Here is a 16,841-nt window from a genome sequence, read left to right on the forward strand (position 1 = left end):
TGGGGAAGTTACTGTGGGACAGGCAGAACCGTATTTCCAGACATCACTAGCCCCAGGACAAGAACATGGAGCAAGTATTCAGTTACAGGCAGTGCCCTTTTTTGCTGCTGCTTCAGGGCAGTAGGAGCTGAGCATTGAGGGCTGAGACGGTCCTGTTCTAGGGATGCGTTCCTCTTATACTTGTCACCAGCACTGGAAGTGTTCAAAAAACGTGTAGATGTGGCACTTCAGGATATGGTTTAGTGGGCATTGTGGTGTTGGGTCGGACTTGATGATCTTAAAGGTCTTTTCCAACCCTAATGATTTTGTGATTCTGTGATTCTGTCCTCTACTCTGGGGCAGGAGAGGACTACCCACTCGTAACAGCTGCAGCTGAGGCCTCCCAGCCCCATGCCATGGAGGGGATGATGGGGTGCCCTGTGAGATGGGGCTCTGCTTCCCTGCCACCAGGCTTCGTGGTGGCCCTGGGCTTCCAGCAAGCAAGGAGACCTCCAGCTGTGTTTGGGAGGGCAGCTGAGGGGTCTTGTGGAACAGGCAGTGAACATCCCCATGTAGGATGCTCGCTGTCCTCCCCACAGTACCAGGCTCTGCTCCTTCAGTCCTACAGCGTGGTGTTGTCCATCCTAGCCTGTGCCACTCTCCATCAGCTATGTCAGGTGAGGTCCTCCCCATTCCGGCACCAGGCAGTGAGGGACGAAGGAGCTGGGGCTGGGGGGAGGCACTAGCTGTGATGGCATGGTATGGGGCAAGAGTGTTTGGGAATGGGGACGTCTTCTTTGCAACCCTGTTCTGGGGCATCAGCCTTCACCTCACGGGGGAAACCTTCTGGCCCTGTGTGACAAGTGATGGGTGGGGTGTGGGTGTTACTGCCCCATACCATCCCTGCTCCCTCTAGCTTTCCCAGCTCCTTGACTTTTCCTCTTCTGTACCACATTTTGTGTAGCTCCCAAGAGAACTGAACTAGTCTGTGTGCCTCTTATACCCAGCTGTACTGTTTAATAAAGAACAACAGTGCGTCTCGGCCCTTTTTGCTGCCTTATATTTATTTTAATATCAAAGGCCCAAGCAAGCCAAAAGAATAAGGATGACAGAGAGGGGTTTGCTGGTTTCTTGTTGGCTCTAGCTTTGGAGATACTGGTCACTGGGAGATATTGGGCACTGGGAATGTGGTCCAGCTCGACTGACATGAGAAGGCATCCAGCACCAAAAGTCTGCTGGGAGCTTTTGTAATTGCTTTGACTCCCTGCGCCAGGGCGGAGGTTGGCCACGGCTCCTACAAGCCGCTCCTTTGCCCGGGCTGCTGCCCGGTGGGGATGCTCCTGGCACTGGCCGCCGCCGGCCGGCGCAGTGGGAGATGCCATGCGATTGCTCGGCCCCGGCTGCGAGGGACTCCTGTATGCGCAGGCTGTAATCAGGCGAGCGGGTTTCTGAGGGCTGGAGCGGCGGAGGCGCGGCGTGATGGGGCTTACACAACCGCGTCAGGCTGTGATGAGCTTCCCCGGCGCGGGGGCCGGGAGGGCTGCGAGCCGGGGCGGCCGCTGCAGCCCTCGCTCACCGCCAAGGCTCCTGCCTCAGCTCCCTGGCGCCAGCAAGGCCCTGCGTTTACCACTAATTACGAACTGGGGGGGGCCTCTGTGGGGGTGTGTGATGAGGGGAGCGGGTTTTTTAATTTTCCTGGTTTTCACCCAAAGGGAAGCCCTGCCCATGCCCCCTGCCCTGTGCTGTAAGTCAGGCTGGCCAGGCAGGTCTCACCCCAAGGGAGCCACGGAGGGGCTGGCAGGATGGACCTGCTGAAAGCAGAGGCAAATCATTCAGGTAGGAATTTGGCTATAAAGAGTGTGTTTTGGGAGGGAGGAGGGGGGCAAAAGTGCTGTCTGCTCAAAACCTAGAGAAAGGCTCCCAAAGTAGTGTTCATCCCCACCCTTCCCTGGGACTTGCTGGTAGGTAGTTCAGCTTTGGGAACATCTGCTCCACCCCCAGATGGGATGGGTCCGGTGCTGACCCGGCTCCTTGCTGTGGTCCCACAGGAGCTCCAGGCCCCCCTCGTGCTCCCTCCAGGCAGTGCGTGCCCCTTTGGTGGTGTCCTGAGCCAGCCCTACCTGTGGGGCGAGTGCTGGCAGAGGGCGGGCAGGGGAGGGACATGCCTGTCCCGGGGCTGCACCCCGTCCCCCGTGTCAGGGGTGGTGCCAAGGGCTGCGCCAGCCTTTCCGAGGGGACACTGCAGGGTGCTCCCCTGCTCCCGCACCTTTGCTGCTTCTGCCCACTTGCTGGGGGCAAGTTGCTTTTGGGGGGGCCGTGGTGCCTGGAGATGGGGAGGTGTTCGAGCGGGCTCCTCGCCACTGAAGCCTCTGCAGGACATCCCCAGGCAGGATCAAAAGCAGCCGCAGGTGGGGACAGGGGCTGGGTTACTTTTGCAGGCTCCCCTCTCCTGGAGCTGGGCAGGATGCGCAGGGGTCACGACGCCGGGCAGTGGCTGGGTGAAGTCATTTTATTCAAGGCACGGTCATAGCAATAAATCACGAGAAGGTACAGACCTCTGGCACATTCCTACAGCGGGGCAGCCAAGGGCAATCAGACCAGCAGCCCGAGCTCTCGAGGATGTGGTGCCACTCGCAGGCACTTGCTTCCACCTGGAGAGTGGCCACCAGCATCCACCCTGCTCTGGTGGGGGCTGCCCCCAGAGCAGGCAGTGAGGGCAGCGGCTGAGCTGTGGGCAGCCCCAGGGGTACCTGGGCAGGGAGCTGCAAGCCCCCCAGGGTGCTTTTTGAGGCTGGGAGGGAGCAGCTGAGTTCAAGGCTCCCCCGAGGCAACCGCTCAGTGGCTAGCAAGCCACAGCCATCGCCCTGGCATGCAAGAGCATGGGTGGGAGGGGGGCCACAGAGCTGCCAGCTGGCCAAGCTGAGACCCACCAGCCCCGTGGGGGATGTCCCAGGGCCCACCTGAGTCCAACACAGACCCACCGCTTGCTACTAGGCTGCCTTTTAACCCCACCCAGGACTGGCACACCGTGCTCCCGCCCAGAGGCACCAGTAGCGCTGAGTGGTGCCATGGCCGAGCGTCTGCCTCTGCACAGCCGCACTCCCCACGTCAGCAGCCCTGGTGCCGGCAGAGCTGTGTCATTGTCCCTTCCATCCCTGCACAGCCCCAGGATGGCGACTAGAATTGCTCTGAAGCCAGCAGGAAAATCAGGAGCAGCAAAATCAGCCCTGAGGCCAACACAGGGCTGAGCAACAAGCCAGCATGCCCAGGTGGGCTAGCCTGGTGGGAGAGAGGCCGAGCAGGGCGAAGATCAGCCCTCATGTCCAGGGGCCTCCATGGCTGCTGCGGAGGAGCTGGAAAACCCCCAGAATGCTGCCCAGCCAGGAGCTGGCACATTTACACCGACCACAGCAGGACTCACACTCGAGAGGTGGTGCCATTGCTGGGGGAGCATCCCATGGCTGCGGCTTGTGGGTGAGGGCAAGATGCAGAGGTCTTGCCAAGCCCCTCTCCACTTCTGTTGCAAAAGGACGGAGCCATGCGGCATCCCATGGCCAGCCCCAGGGAGAGCGTGAACACGAGGGGGATGCTGCTGGGAGGAGTGGGATGACGAGGAGCTGCCCTCACAGCCATTAAACACACTCCTCTCTTGACCTCCCGCTCCTCCCTGAGGACCCAAGGGCACAGGCATGGTGCAGCACAGCAGAGGGGTGGGGTGGGAGTGTGGGGAAGAGCTGGGTTTGCATTTTGATTCCTGCCTCAGGGCAGGGCTGCTGGTGCTCAGGCAGACGTGGGAGCAGCCCTGGGCACTCACCTCCTCCACCAAAGCACAGGAGTCTTGGCAGTCCCCCTGTTAATGGGCAAAGACTCGGGGGCGGCAGCAGGGGTGGGCAGGAGCCTGCGCGGCCGGCGTCAGGGGAGGCAGCAGGATGGCCACTGCAAGCAGTGGGTGGGCAGGGTGGGAAGCAAGGGTTAGGGATGTCCATCCCCTGCCAGTGAGGACCCACAGGACACTGTGGCGGCAGGCACATTCATCTGAGCTGTCTGGGCTGCTTCCCCCTCATGGAGGGGCCAGGACGTCCCTCCTGCCTCCAAAAGCACGGCCTCTCAGAGAGACCCTCTCCCCACACCGCTGCACCCCCTCTTCCCCACGATGGGTTAGAAGAGGCAGGTGGGGATGGGGGGGGCATGAGGTGGGCTGAGCTGGTCCAGGCAGTGGAAGGGACCAGCAGAGCCTCCCACCACCTCCCATGCAATGGAGTCTCCCCCTCACATCAGTCCTGTCGTCCCCCTGCCCCATCAGCGAGGTGGCCCCCACCAGTGCTGGGAAGGCTCCTTCCTGCCCCCCGGCACGTCCTCCGCTCTCGGCATGGCTGGTCCTCACCCCGGCGGCGGGGATGCTCACTGGTAGCGGGCCTGGCTCTCCGTCACGGGGCCACTCCTGTACTCGCCCTCCACTGTCTCCAGCTCCGTCTCAAAGCTCTGCAGCCCCCCATCCTCCCCATCTTCCGCTGGCTCCAGGTGGTTGCCCATGGTGCCATAGGACTGGTGTGCCGGGGAGGCCGCTGGCGTCAGGCTCAGCTCGGGCTCCTGCAGGACGGTGGCCACGAAGAGCTGCCCCGGGGGGCAGTGGGGGTCAGGTCCCAGGGGAAGCAGGGGGGGTGGCTGCAGTGGGGCTGGGGAGGAGTACTCACGTTGGAGTTGGGGGTGGAGGAAACGCTGCTCCGCTCCACATCGTTGAAGGCTCCCTCAGACTGGTCGGACATCTGGGGAGAGGGAGGCCAGGAGGAAACGACGGTTTGGGGGTCCCCAGCCGAAGCCAGGGGGGCAGCCAGGCACCGCCTCAGACGCCCCACAGCAAACGCACCCCAGAGAGGTGAGGAGGGGATGCAACAGGGCGAGGAACAGGACGGCTGCCTGCGCTCACCTGGTAGCTGGAGGGTTTCCGCGGCTGCAGCTTCTTCAGGCAGAGGCCAAAGAAAGAGAAGACGATGCAGGAGAGGAGGACCACAAAGGTGAAGAGGGTGACGGGGCGGGTGGGACCTAGAGCACAGAGATGCTGGGGCAGCACATGAGCCTCCAAGGACCTGCTGCACATCCAGCCGAGCCCCAGGCTGGTGCCTGCTTTGAGTCTTACAAGCTCTCACCCCCCTTCCCTAAACACTAGCTGGCACCCGCCTCATCTGCCAGTTCTCCACCACATCTTCCCCCTCCCATTCCCCTTCCCACCCTCCATGCCATGCCTAACCCAGGGATGACACCAGTGGCTCATCCCCCCCCAAGTGTCAGATGAGACACTCAGCAGTGGCAGGGGCAGCCCCAAGCTCTCCCTACCGAGGCGCAGGACGGAGAAGAAGAGCAGCCAGAACATGCAGAGGATGGGGGCCACCACGACCTGGCTGATGGCGGCAACGTGGAGGCGCTGGTTCAGCTTGGTGGGGATGTACACGTAGTAAATATTGTACCGGTCAACCATGTGCTTGAGCAGCATGTAGAGCAACCCTGGCAGAAGGAGAGGGGCCGTTTGGGGGGAGGACAACAGGGACAGCCAGGTCACAGGGACAGCAGGGTCACAGGGACAGCAGGGCAAGCCAAGGGGATGATGCCCAAGGGTGCCCTCCTGTACCATGCAGGAAGCTTGCGCTCCCGTGCTGCTGCTGGTGGCTGGGACAGACTGTTGTGCGCATGGCCGGGGGTAGGGGGACCATGGGCGTGGGATTGTACTCACCGAAGGGGACGATGATGGGGCAGGTGATGCTGTAGGTCATGACGACGGAAAAGATGCAGCAGGTCCAGGCGTACTCCAGTCCAAACTGGAACTGGTAGGCTTGGTTCTGGGCACAACAAACGGCGTCATTACTGCCTCTGCTGCTGCAAAGGCTGCAGTTGCCTTTGCACCCTGGCCCACACGATTGCCTCTCCCCATTAGCCCCCATGAGGCCTGAAGAAGTCCCCACAAGCCTCCCCACAGGACCAGGACAACCTGAGTTTCCAGTGAGCGAGTCCCTGCTATGCCGGGGTTACATAGGCCGAGAGATGACCAGAGCCACGTACCCGCTTGACATGGAGCCGTTCGGGCTCGGACTTGGCGAAGCAGAGCCGGGCGGTGTAGACGAGGAGGCCTGGGATGCGCAGCAGCTCCATGGCCGTCCCGATCAGGCTGGAGGTGACCACGTAGTTGACGAAGAAAGCACCATTGTCCGGGAGGAAAACACATCTGCCCCGGGGATGCAGAGGGTGAGAGGATGCAGGTGGCCAGAAGAGCCACCAGGGACTGGTGTCGGGCACTCCCGCTTGCCTGGGAGCTCCCTGCTACTCACTGGAACTTGACATCAGCCTCGTCCAGAAGTGGGTGTCGAAGAGCCATCGGAAAAAAGGTCCAGGCTGGAGCAGGGAGAAAAGGAGCGTCTCAGAAAAAGGGGGAGCCGCAGAGCAACGTGGGGAGCACCCAGTGGGCGTGTGCTTTCCCTTGCCTTGGGTGGGCGAGACCCTCTGGTCCCTACATGGCCAAAGCAGACCCTTCATGGGACCGCTGCAGCATGGGTGCTCACCTCCTGGACGGTCAGGATTGCCATAAGGGGGACTACTCAGATACCTAACCCGGTCCTTTCAGGGTCTGCTGAAGGGCTGACCCCGAGCAGGGCACCACCAGCACCCTGGGGTCAGCCGTGGCAGCCTGGCAAGCTGCTCCACTCCCCTCCTTCTCTGCATGGAAGGTTTCTGTCCGTGACTGTCGGGAGCAGCTCAGCACGGCCAAAGAGCAAGTGTTTTCCTCCCCAGAGACAACCATGTTTCAGTAGCAGTGGGCCCGTAGCCCTTTGGGGCTGGCTCGTGGGAGGCAAGGGGCCCGGGTGTGATCCTGGCTGCTGGGGAGCAGCGAGAGCAGGGTGGTACATACCTGCTCAGCCCCAGCGAGGGCAGGATGATGACCATGAACACCAGGAAGAAGAAGCACTTGTGCATGGTGAGCTGATTTTCACTTGACCTGCAGAGAGAGGAAGCAAAAGAAGAACACTGCACATTTCCGAGGCAGAGCAGCTGGTGGGGCTGGGTCTCACTCTTCACCAAGGAGCTACTCCCAGCCCCAGGAAGACATGTGCCTTTGATCTGTGCATCTACTGGGGCCTTGCAAAGCCTCTCCCAGGCCAGGGGGAGTCACCATAAGGAATCTGCTGTAGTCAAAATTCTTGTCCTCCCAGCCCCTCACCTCCTTCATCCCTACCCTCTCCTGCCATTCCTGCTGGTGTAGACACCCAACAAAACACAGCTGGGTGTCTACAATAGGTTTAGTAGCCCCCATTTCCCCCAGGAGAAGGAAATGAGGTGGTGACAAAGCTCCTGCAAGGACTCACCAGACCCGGCACAGGGATTAGGGCCAGTGGAGGGTCAAGACAGAGAAACCACATTGTAGGAGCTGGGCAGAGCTTCCTCTGCTAGGAGACTTGAAGCATCCTGAACCCATACTTCTGCCTTGGAGGGCTGGGGGCGTGGCTGGGATGTGCCACGCAAGTCAGGGCCACGGCCCTTCTGCTGCCAGTCCACCATCACACCATCCCTTTCACAAACTTCTTCAGATCCACCTTAAAACCAGCTCCACCTGCCTTTGTCAGCAGCCTAGAAGCATTAAGGGCTATGGCAAGGAAATGGCTCATTTGGGCATGGACTTGGGGTTCTTTCCATGGAAGGCAACACCATGGGGCTCTGTGGGGATCTGCCACTCCACTGCTTGACTATAGTCAGGTCCCATGAGTCCTACTGAGGTTCCTCTCATCTACCACAGCCCTGGGGAAGTGGGGTCAGCCCCATTACCTCATCCAGTGTGACTCGAAGAATGCTGAGTAGTAGACGAGGAAGGGCAGGAAGACAGAGAACGCCCAGAGCAGCAGCGTGGGGAAGAACTGGGTGATGATGGGGTTCTGCAGGAGAAGAGATGCCAGACACCCACTCAGGAGCCTGCCAGAGCTCAGCCATGCTGGAGGCAGCTCCCTGAGCCTCCTGGCATAGGATGGTGTGTGCAATGGACACTCTGGGGCATCCCCACCCTGAGCAGGGGCATTTATTTCAGGAGATAAGAGCTTGAGGCCAGACAAAAGCACCATGGGCACGCTCAGAGCCCCAGTGCCTGCCCAAAAGGTCTATAAGCAGGAAGGAGATACGCTGCTGCCAGCTCCTAACATCTCCTGGAGCTCTTCCCACCCCTATCCTCTTGCATGGATACCAACCTTGCCCTCCCCCATGGACACCAGCACCAAAGCTCAGGTTTGCCCAGGTGCCCCAGGGCTCTGCCACTGCAAACACAACAAGAAGGGGATGGATGGCAAGCAGGGACAAGACCACACCTTGCCTCCCATCAACACCTATCCCAGTGATGGCTTGTCTTCCTGGGCCAGTGTAGAGCCAGTGCCCTCACCCCATCATGGGCAAGCCTGGAAATGGAGACCCTTTGGGAAAGCTGGCACGGGGCCCCAGGGACTACCTTGAGGCTCTCCACAGGGTGTGTGACATTGAACATGTCCATAGTATTCACGATGATGGCTGGCGTGGTGAGGAAGAAGAGAAGGACGAAGAGGCAGATATTAAGGAGGATGAATCGCACCCACCAGGATGTGCCACGGACCGATAAATTCTCCCTGTGAGAGGAAAGCATGACTCGGACATGACGTGGAGGAAAAGCCATGTGTCCTGCACGTCCCAGCCCAGCTCCCTGAAGCTCTGCCTCTCACTACCCACACCAACCATCCTGGCAGCCATTGCTCTGAGCTTACCCTCTCCCCCTTCTCGTACTGCTGTGCTGACACCTGCAGAGCCCCCAGGACCAGAGAATGGCCATGGTGGGGGTCCATACCACCAGGAGGCTTTGGAGTCAGGCTGGAGAAATTGGAGCCTGGCAATCACCCCAAACCTTGCCTGGCCAAGCCCTGCCACTCATGAGAAGTCACCCCTGCTGACTTCTGCTATGGCCAGAGGAGAGATTTTCAGCCCCTGCCACCCTGGGAAAGTACCCTACAGATATGGGCACAGGTTCCCTACAGCTGCATGGGCTCCCTATAGCTATGGGCATGGGCTCCCTATAGGTACGGGCATGGGTTCTCCCCAGCTACTCGTCCCCCTCCCTCCCTCCCGCCATCCGTTCACCAGATGATATCGCTGGGTGCAGGGGCATAGCAAACACCCCACTGGTGTGACTTGACCACGGTGGTGACAGAGGACTGCTGGGGGTGCTTGCGGCAGCGGATGTGGCTGTAGTCCTTCAAAATCCTGCAGGAGGAGGAAGCCCGGAGTCAAGTCCAGATGAAGGGCTCAGGACCCCCACACACTTCTTGTGAGACCCTTTCCACAGCACCAACAGCACAGCCATCTCCACAGATGGCAGAGGCACAGAGGAGAGAGGCCTATCGCCTGGTTTTGGCTGAAGAAGCTGGCAAGGTGCCCCAGTTCCCCAGCAGCAAGTGGCCACCAGGATGGGGGACGTCCCCATGCCCGTTGCACGAGGGGCACTCACACAGCCGTCATCCGCTCGTCCTGGAAGGTGATGAAGGCCATGTCAAGCCGCTTGAGCGTGATGCGGTTGCGCTCAGCATTGAACTCATCTGTGAGCTTCTCCTCCAGCTCCCCATAGTACTGCTCGGCGTCCACCTGCGGGAGCAGCCGGGGCTCTGCCATGCTCGCCAGGCTGAGGCATGGGCAAGCTGCCTTGCCCACAGAGGGGATTTGCTGCCTGCAGCCCTGCCCGCACCCTCCTACCTGCTCAAAGCCACAGAAGTGGCAGCAGAAGATGCGGGCGCAGGGGTGGGTTTTGATCATGATCTTTCCCTCTTTCTGCGCCTTGGTAGTGAAGTAAAGCCGCCCCTTCATTGCCTTGCGCCTGCCGGGAAGCCGGTAGGGGTGAGGGTCATTCAGGGAGCGGCAGACAGACAGACATCCAGACAGACTGGATCCCTTCACATGGTGGGCAGGAGCGGTACACCCACCTGCGGAGGCAACGGAGACCTGCACGCACTCACCTCTCCGCATCCAGCTTCATCAGCTTGCGCACGTCGAAGCAGAACTGGACGTTGGTGACAGTGCAGCTGGGATAAGCCTCGCTGTGGGCACACGGACATGGTGGCACCAGGAGCCGGGGAACAGGGACAGCCCCTGCCACCTGCCTGCCAGCCGCCCAGCGAGGCTGTGGCACACCGCTACTCACTGGAAATGCTTGATGATAAGGGAAGGGTCTGTGATCTCCTTGGGGATGTGGGTCACCATCAGTGTCCGGGCGACCTGGGAGAGGAGAAGGGGCAGACGGGGTGGGTGAGCAGGGGGTCTGAGGGACGGCTCGCTGCCACCCTGCTTGCCCAGCCTCCAGGAAGGCAGAAGCAAGCCAGGGCACTGCCTGCCACCCCAGAGGCCGGTCAGCACAGATCTCCTCATTGCCCACTCCCAGAACCCAGGGGGACAGCTGGGTGCTGCCACCACCCAGACAGATGGACACAGCAGAGCTTCAATCTCAAAATACAAGGCAGCAAGAGAGAGAGATTTGCCTCTGGGCTGCCAGGCTTTCTCCAGAAGCTGGAGAAAACCAGCCATCTTTCCCTGCCTGCCCAGTCCCAGGCTGTTCCTAAAGTGCTCGCTGCCTACTGGGACCATCCTTTCCACAAAGCACAAAAAGTTGTCCATTAGCGCTGAACAAGGCAGGGCTGGAGAAGGGGTGGTTGCTCGCCTTCTCGTTCTCTCTGTATTCAAGGTGGACGGAGTGGTGAGCCATGCAGAGGATGGTGAGGATGAAATAGATGAGGGCGAAGATGCTGTGCAGCCACAGGAGACGGTCCCTGGAGGAGGGAAAGAGGGAATCAGTGAGCACTGCAGCAGGCGCGTGGCATGTGGACCAGCCTGGCGCTCAGTGTCTAACCTGTGGCCCCCACCACCCAGCGGGACCTCCCTGAGCTGGCTGCCAGACCCCAACCCAGCGATGAGAGGGGCAGCGTCCAGGGTGTTGGCTGAGATACTACAGAAATGAGGCTGCCCAGCACCCCCGAGAGCGCTTCTGCTGGCAGCGGGGTGTAGCGAGCAGTGCCAGCGTGCTGACTGCCGCGACCGTGCTCCCGCGTGGTGCGGACGGACACAGGGGCTACCGCGAGCGGCGTGCTGCTCATGTGGACCTGTCCCTGTCCCCAGCACGGGGCTGTGGCGAGAGCCATGCCTGGGGGCTCCCAGCAGTGCCCACCACAGCAGTAGCACCCGCAGGCCCCCCAGATGCAGAAGCCACGTACTGCGTTGGGATGTTGGCGATGGTTGTCCGGCCGAAGTGGGTGGGATTGTGTCCTGCGGGAGAAGAGAAGTCGGAGGTTAAGAGAACCCAGTGTGGTGTGCACATCCATGCTTGCAGGATTAGTGGCTCTGGTCTTTCCTCCCTCCTTTTCCATCTCCCAGGTCCCCACAAAGTCCCTGCTGCCCTGAAGCTCCCTGCCTCTTGTGCTCCTCTGTCCCGCAGCTGATGGTGGGTTCCTGCTCACATGGGGGCAGGAGGGGTTCTTCTGCCCTCTGCCCTCGTGGCACGGTGCTCACCCTGAGGCTGGGGAAGTTTGCACCACACTCCTGAGCCATCCCACGACTGGGCAAGCACCTACCCAGGAGGTCCCCCGAGAAGTTGACAGGAAGGATGACAGCCACGGAGAGCACGCAGACCAGCATCAGCAGGACCAGGAGGTGCCGCTGGAAGGAGAGGTAGGTGGTGGCGTCGATCCCACACTTGCTCTGAATCTCCTCGTCCCTGGGGGAGACGTGGGTGGGGGTGAGCGCTGGTGGTGCCTCCCCACCACCTCCCACCCGGGGGACACTGGCTGCTCCAGCCTCACACAGCCCACACCAACTCATGCCATCCTGCCTGTGGTACGTGGGATTTGGGCACAGAGGGAATGAGGGACACAAGCAGCCCTCAGGCTGCCATCCCATTATAGGACCGGCTCCTACCAGAAGAGATTGAAGCCCTTTTATTTGGACAGGATCCAGGGGCCAGGAGGAAACGCAGAGGTGAGCCCTCTATTCTCTCTCTGGGGGAGATGTTTTAAGTGGGCTCCCCTCCACCGCTGGTCCCAGCAGCTCCGGGTGGGGAGTGGTGGGGTATGACCATGATGCTGAGGACGCACACTTACTTCATCTGGTAGATAGAAATAAGCCAGGAACAGAATCCCTGGAAGAGAAAAGAGCCAGGATGAGCCAGGGGTGACCACCTCCCCAGCGAGGAGCCCGGGCACAACAGGCGCTGGGGACACATGCAGAGGCGTGCGGTGCCTGGAGCCGGAGGCTGAGCAAATGGAGGCAGCGTCCAAGGCAACCCGGTGACACTCAGCCTGGTGGCTTATCTGCAGTGGTGGGAAAGGCAGCTGCCTCGAGAGGAGCAGGAAACACAGGGCATCTCTGTAACACAGGCTCCTGGCTTCCAGCAACTCCCTCCTCTGCCTCTTCCCTGGCAGTCCCTAAATATGCAATGTGCTTTTTTGACCACTACTGAGCGCTGAGCTGGCACTGCTGTACAGTGATAAAGGACGATGTAAGATCTTGTGTAATAGCTCATTCCCTGTCACTGTGTATGCAATATTAGGGTTTTTCTCCCCCACGCATTATTTTATGTTTTACTGACACCAGGAGTTCATGCAAGTTCAAGGTCCCTCTGCAGTTCTCCCAGTCATGGCTGTACTGAATAACATTCAGCCATCTGACCCCTGCTTTTCACCCCTTTCCAGAGGATTTATGCTGTGCTTGGATGGGAGGGACCCCTGTCAGCCTCCTGTGGGATTCACTTATGCTGCCCTGTGAGAGCTGGCAGCTTCTTCCTCCTCTCCATCTCCTGGCTTTACCCATGCCAGGACCTTCCCTACTACCCCATAGCTCAGCTTCATCTGATCGACTGCAGCAGAGGCTTTGGGGGTGCAGGCATCCCTGTGCCCCCAACAGCTCCATGGGGGCCGGATACCCCCTTAGCACAGCCAGGCTGACTCCTCTCCTACGTCCCGCTCTGGGGCTCTGCTCTGGAGAACCGTATCTAGGAGGTTATCTGTGCAGACCCCAAGCATCCTGGGTTGTAATTTCTTGGGTTTTCTAGAGACTTTCCTGAAAAATCAGCATTTATCAGCTGATTCCCAACTCTCCAGGATTCCCACATGCAGGAGAGAGGTTGCACACTGCAGTCAATAGCTTGGCTATTCGTCTCAGGGTGAGTGAGAAGTCCTGTACCTGCTCCTGGGAATTTGTGATGGTAATGGGAATTTGTCAGGCTGCTTTTATTGCAACCTCATCCTCCAACCCCACTGCTGCAGGGATGCTCCAGTCCTTCCCCACAGAGAAGGGCTGCCAGGCAGGAATTTGGTCAAGCTCCTCCTCACTGGATACAGGCAGCAAAACTTTATTTAGCTCTCCTGTCATATTCTTGCCTTCTTCAGCAAGCGTTTTCTATATCTTCAACATCTATCAGCCCTATAAACTCTCTGGCAGGTTTCCTGTTCCTGATGTGTGAAGAAAAATCCAGTACTTGCTTTTATGCTCTCTACAAATTTCTCCTCAAAACTGCTCTTCTCCCCCGCTTAGTGTATTTTACATCTAACCCGGCAGAGTTTAGATTTTCCTCATTTGGGAACAGCTTGACTTTTAAAAGGATGTCTTCCTATTTCTAATAATCTCCCTTAATCTGCTCTTTACCCGTGCTGGCCTTCCTTGTGGTTTTCTCACTTATTTTTTGATGAGCAATATACATTTGCCCAGAGCATCCGGTACTGAGCCTTTAAAGAGGCCTCCTGCCACCTGCAAAGATTTTGCTGCTTTACCTTTCCTTCCTTGTTTTTTTTTAATGTCATGTCATTTTTTCCTAGTCACACCAGTGACTGATTTTTGAACTTTTGCTGCCAAAAAAGAGGAAGAAACAGACAAGCAAAATGTGTCCATATGTGCTTGTTTCCAGCAAAGCCTGGTTTGTGCCTGGTGTGGTAGAGAGAATCAAAAGATGACTTTAAAGCCCCTGCAGCCCGCCATGCTGGCAGTGGTGGAGGAGTGATCCAGGGGACTCTGTCCTGCCAGGACCAGAAAGGACCCTGTGGGCACGCGTCAAGGCTCTGGCCATGCATCTGACGAGGTCCCCGCAGCTGGCAGGGACGGCCACGCAGCCAGGAGATGCTCACCCTGGCGGGAGCATCCCCTCCAAGCTGCCATTCATGGTAGATGCCTCAAAACAAGCCAAAACAAAGAAACCCTCCAGCTTTCCTAGGAATAGCCCACTGCTAAGGGGTGTTAAGCAGGAAACCCTGTGCTGGAGGGTTTAATGTCTCCCGTTTGATTTCTGACCTGGGTTTCTGGTGAAGAGGAGGGTGGGCTGGGTCAGGACGAGCCCAGCTTGGACTCTTGCTGCCATGGCCACTGGCACTCACCATGTCCTTGTTGTCAGCGTCCAGGGGGCTGCTCTCCGATGGGGACTTCTCCTTCTCACTCTGCTCTCCGTAGAAAAGTGACGTCAAACTTTGCCATGAGGAGAGAGGCAGGAGAGAGGCAGCAGACAGGAGCAGATGAGCACCCTCGGAGAAGCTTCTCCTAGGAGGGCAGCCTGGGAAACGACTCCCTCCTCCCCACATCCTGCACTGGGGCTGGTCCAGCGACTACCGCTGGGCTCGGGGCAGGGGCTGCATCTTGCTGCCTTCGCGCTGACAAGTCCCCGCAGCTTCTCTGCGGTACTGGCCCACGGTGGGGTGGCTCATGGGGAACTGGCCTTAGCTCCAGGACAAGGGACTGCTGAACCAGAATTTTTCTATTCCACTGGTTTCAGCCATCTCAAATGGTATTACAGTAAAAGGGAACGTAATCAGAGCTTGCATTTTAAGTTTTGATTGCCTCTTTGACCTCCCTGGTGAAGGGAAACATCGCCTGTCCATTGCCAGACTCAGCTCCAGAGCCCAAGGCCAAGAGGAGCTGGAGAGGAGAGAAGGCAGGAGAGGGCCTTGTACAGAGTTTGCTCCTGCGGGCTGCCCAGCCTTGCAGAGACCCCTCCTGTGTGCCCTCGCCTGCGCAAAGTAAGGTGCTTTGCTGCCTGGGGCGAGCCGTGCTCTGGCAGGCAGGCAGCTGCGGGCAGTACAGCCTGCCTGGAAATCTGGTCTGGGCTCTACTTGCACCAGGACACCGATACTTCTTCATGGGATTCTGCACCTAGCCCGAAGGATGGGCCAGGCAAGCTGCCTTGGTGACATGAGGAATAGTGTTACTGCTGTGTGTTTCTCTCTGCCTCCTCCGCCGGCCAGCTCTGCTCATCTTGAGAGAGTGGTGGGGGAGAGGCAGCAGCTCCGTCCCCACTCGAAAGCAGCCCTTGGGCCTCTGTCCTTCCCAGGACAGTGGCTCCCTGGCACCAAGAGCACCCTCACCAGATGGTGCCTGCAAGAGTGAATCAAAGCTGGCCTGGGCTTTCCCTCTCCCTGCAGCAGACGGTGCCTGTACCTCCATGGGCAAGGGCAGCCAGGTCATTCCCGGTGGGAAAGAGGGGACAGGAACACCTGCTGAGCTTCTCCATGGGCTACCCCACAGTGCCAGACCTCCTGACAGCCCTCTTGGAGAGGCTGGAGCCATCACCCACAGTGGCCTTGCACCTTCCTCACCTATCATTGTCCATCAGCAGTGCCAGGCGCCCATAGTCCCAAGCTGCTTTCCGAAGGCAGGAGAAGACCAGGAGGAGAAGCTGGAAGAAGAGGGAAGAGGAGAGGTAAAAGGTTTTGCCACTGGGTCTTGCCCCATGTGTTTTCTCACCCATGAGCCCAAGCTCATGCAAAACTCTTGCCTCAAGCCAAACTGCTCCTGCTCTGTGACCTCATCACTGCTGCCCAAGTGCCACCTGCTGCCCACCATGATGTGGGCAAAGCTCTTGGTCCCCTGCACTCACCCTTCTTCCCCGACTCGGCCAGGTGCACTGGCACGCAGGCTGCACTTGCGTGTGGTTGTCAGTGCACTCGCAACACACACACACTCCCCTCCGTGCACACAGCCAGTCTCTGATACCAGAGCCGGGAGCTGTGGTGCCCATGGACGTGGCACCCTCCTGGTCTGCTCACCAGCCAGAGGATGAAGTTGATGGCGAGCACAGTGGGCACGCCGCCGAACGGCAGCCCTTCCAGGACGGTGCTGTGGGAGCGGGCGCTGAAGCATTGCTCCTCTGTGCTGTTCACCAGGGCATCCAGGAAGCTGAGCACATCCAGCGAGGTGGGGCCAGCACCGTCAGGCGCTGGCTCCACCGAGTACGTGCTCTCCATCTGTGCCGTCGTGGAGCCTCACCCTGCAACACAGGCGCAGGGGTATGGATGGAGAAGCCTTTGTTTGAAAAGTGACCATGGCTCTTCCAGGTCCTCCAGCAAGGTCTGAGGAGCTCACTAAGAGCAGGGAAGGGAGAGGACTGGCTGGTGAATTCCCCAGTCCCAGTTTCTCCCAGGGAGGGGTTGTGGGACCCAGGGCAGGGCGTGTTGCTGAAGAAATCTCACAGCTACCTCATACCCTCTCCCCACACCACTAAACCCCATGGTATTTGGTTGTCTCCATCATACCTGAGACAGGTCTCTCACCACCTCTGCCCCTCAGTCCTGGAAGCTGAGTTGAGTCATGGCCACCCTGGTGCGGTCAGCAGGCAGGAACGAGGAGCTAAAGCATTTGCTTGAGTTTCTGAGAATAAGAGCAATGATGATGTTAACAATTGGGCTGCTGGGTCTGCGCTTCCTTTGCTCCTCACAGACAGGTATATACTGCATGTGGAACATCCCTAAGCCTTCCCTTCTCCAGCATCACGATCTGTGTGACTCAGGATTTGCGGGACCTCCCTTCTGTCATTCCACGTGAGCAGAATTGCTCCTTCCAAGATATCT

At 59.0% G+C, this 16,841-nt stretch overlaps 1 protein-coding gene across 1 annotated transcript; it reads right to left on the bottom strand.

The window, feature by feature from the left end:
- Positions 1 to 4,380: 4,380 nt before the first annotated feature.
- TMEM63C (transmembrane protein 63C) lies at positions 4,381 to 16,238 on the bottom strand (the record flags this gene model as incomplete). Its single annotated transcript, XM_082000433.1, is given in 24 exon segments — positions 4,381 to 4,593; positions 4,674 to 4,745; positions 4,907 to 5,022; positions 5,314 to 5,481; positions 5,708 to 5,813; positions 6,034 to 6,196; positions 6,300 to 6,324; positions 6,327 to 6,356; positions 6,359 to 6,363; positions 6,878 to 6,964; positions 7,789 to 7,895; positions 8,456 to 8,609; positions 9,115 to 9,237; positions 9,482 to 9,615; positions 9,724 to 9,844; positions 9,984 to 10,064; positions 10,169 to 10,242; positions 10,682 to 10,790; positions 11,232 to 11,283; positions 11,589 to 11,731; positions 12,114 to 12,151; positions 14,379 to 14,466; positions 15,591 to 15,670; positions 16,041 to 16,238. Coding segments are annotated over 24 exon segments (2,487 nt in total).
- Positions 16,239 to 16,841: the final 603 nt, after the last annotated feature.

Source organism: Phaethon aethereus, assembly GCF_964289735.1.
Source record: "Phaethon aethereus genome assembly, chromosome: 5".
Classification (NCBI taxonomy): Eukaryota; Metazoa; Chordata; class Aves; order Phaethontiformes; family Phaethontidae; genus Phaethon; species Phaethon aethereus.